This window comes from Nestor notabilis, unplaced genomic scaffold (genome assembly GCF_000696875.1).
Source record: "Nestor notabilis isolate BGI_N333 unplaced genomic scaffold, ASM69687v1 scaffold7437, whole genome shotgun sequence".
NCBI lineage: Eukaryota > Metazoa > Chordata > Aves > Psittaciformes > Psittacidae > Nestor > Nestor notabilis.
Window position 1 is genome coordinate 15,247 of NW_009936851.1, and position 532 is coordinate 15,778.

At 56.4% G+C, this 532-nt stretch overlaps 1 protein-coding gene across 1 annotated transcript in view; it reads left to right on the forward strand.

Annotated features, from left to right (window-relative positions):
* KAZN (kazrin, periplakin interacting protein) overlaps nt 1-532 on the forward strand; it is an 11,854-nt gene that overhangs the window by 9,454 nt on the left and 1,868 nt on the right. The window contains exon 4 of the mRNA XM_010018552.1: nt 274-463. Within this exon, the coding sequence (XP_010016854.1) occupies nt 274-463 (190 nt within the window). The remainder of the gene's footprint in view (nt 1-273; nt 464-532) is intronic.

The following is a 532-nucleotide window of genomic DNA, read 5'->3' on the forward strand; positions in this document are numbered from 1 at the left end:
CGCACACTAGACCATGTCACAGAAGGTTCTGTCTGGCCTTGAACACTGCTCGGGATGGAGCATTCACAACTTCCTTGGGCAACTATGCCAGGGCCTTACCACCCTCAAAGAATTTCTTCCTTATATCCAACCTGAACTTCCCCTGTTTAAATTTAAACAATTTGGGTGTTTCTCTGCAAAGGGTTTGGTGCAGTGTTGCTGCTGGTTCTGCTGCTCTGGGTGATGTTCACATGGTTTTCCCACCACCACCACTGCCTTGATGTCCTTCCCCAGGCCAAGCAGTCCCTTGCCACGCTGACCAAGGACGTTCCCAAGCGCCATTCCTTGGCCATGCCGGGTGAGACGGTGCTGAACGGCAACCAGGAGTGGGTGATGCAGGCTGACCTCCCGCTGACGGCCGCCATACGGCAGAGCCAGCAGACCCTCTACCACTCGCACCCCCAGCACTCGGCAGACCGGCAAGGTGAGCACCCTGCACAGGTCAGGGCAAGGGCAAGGTCAGAGAACCCCAGCCTGGTTTGTGTTGAAGGGA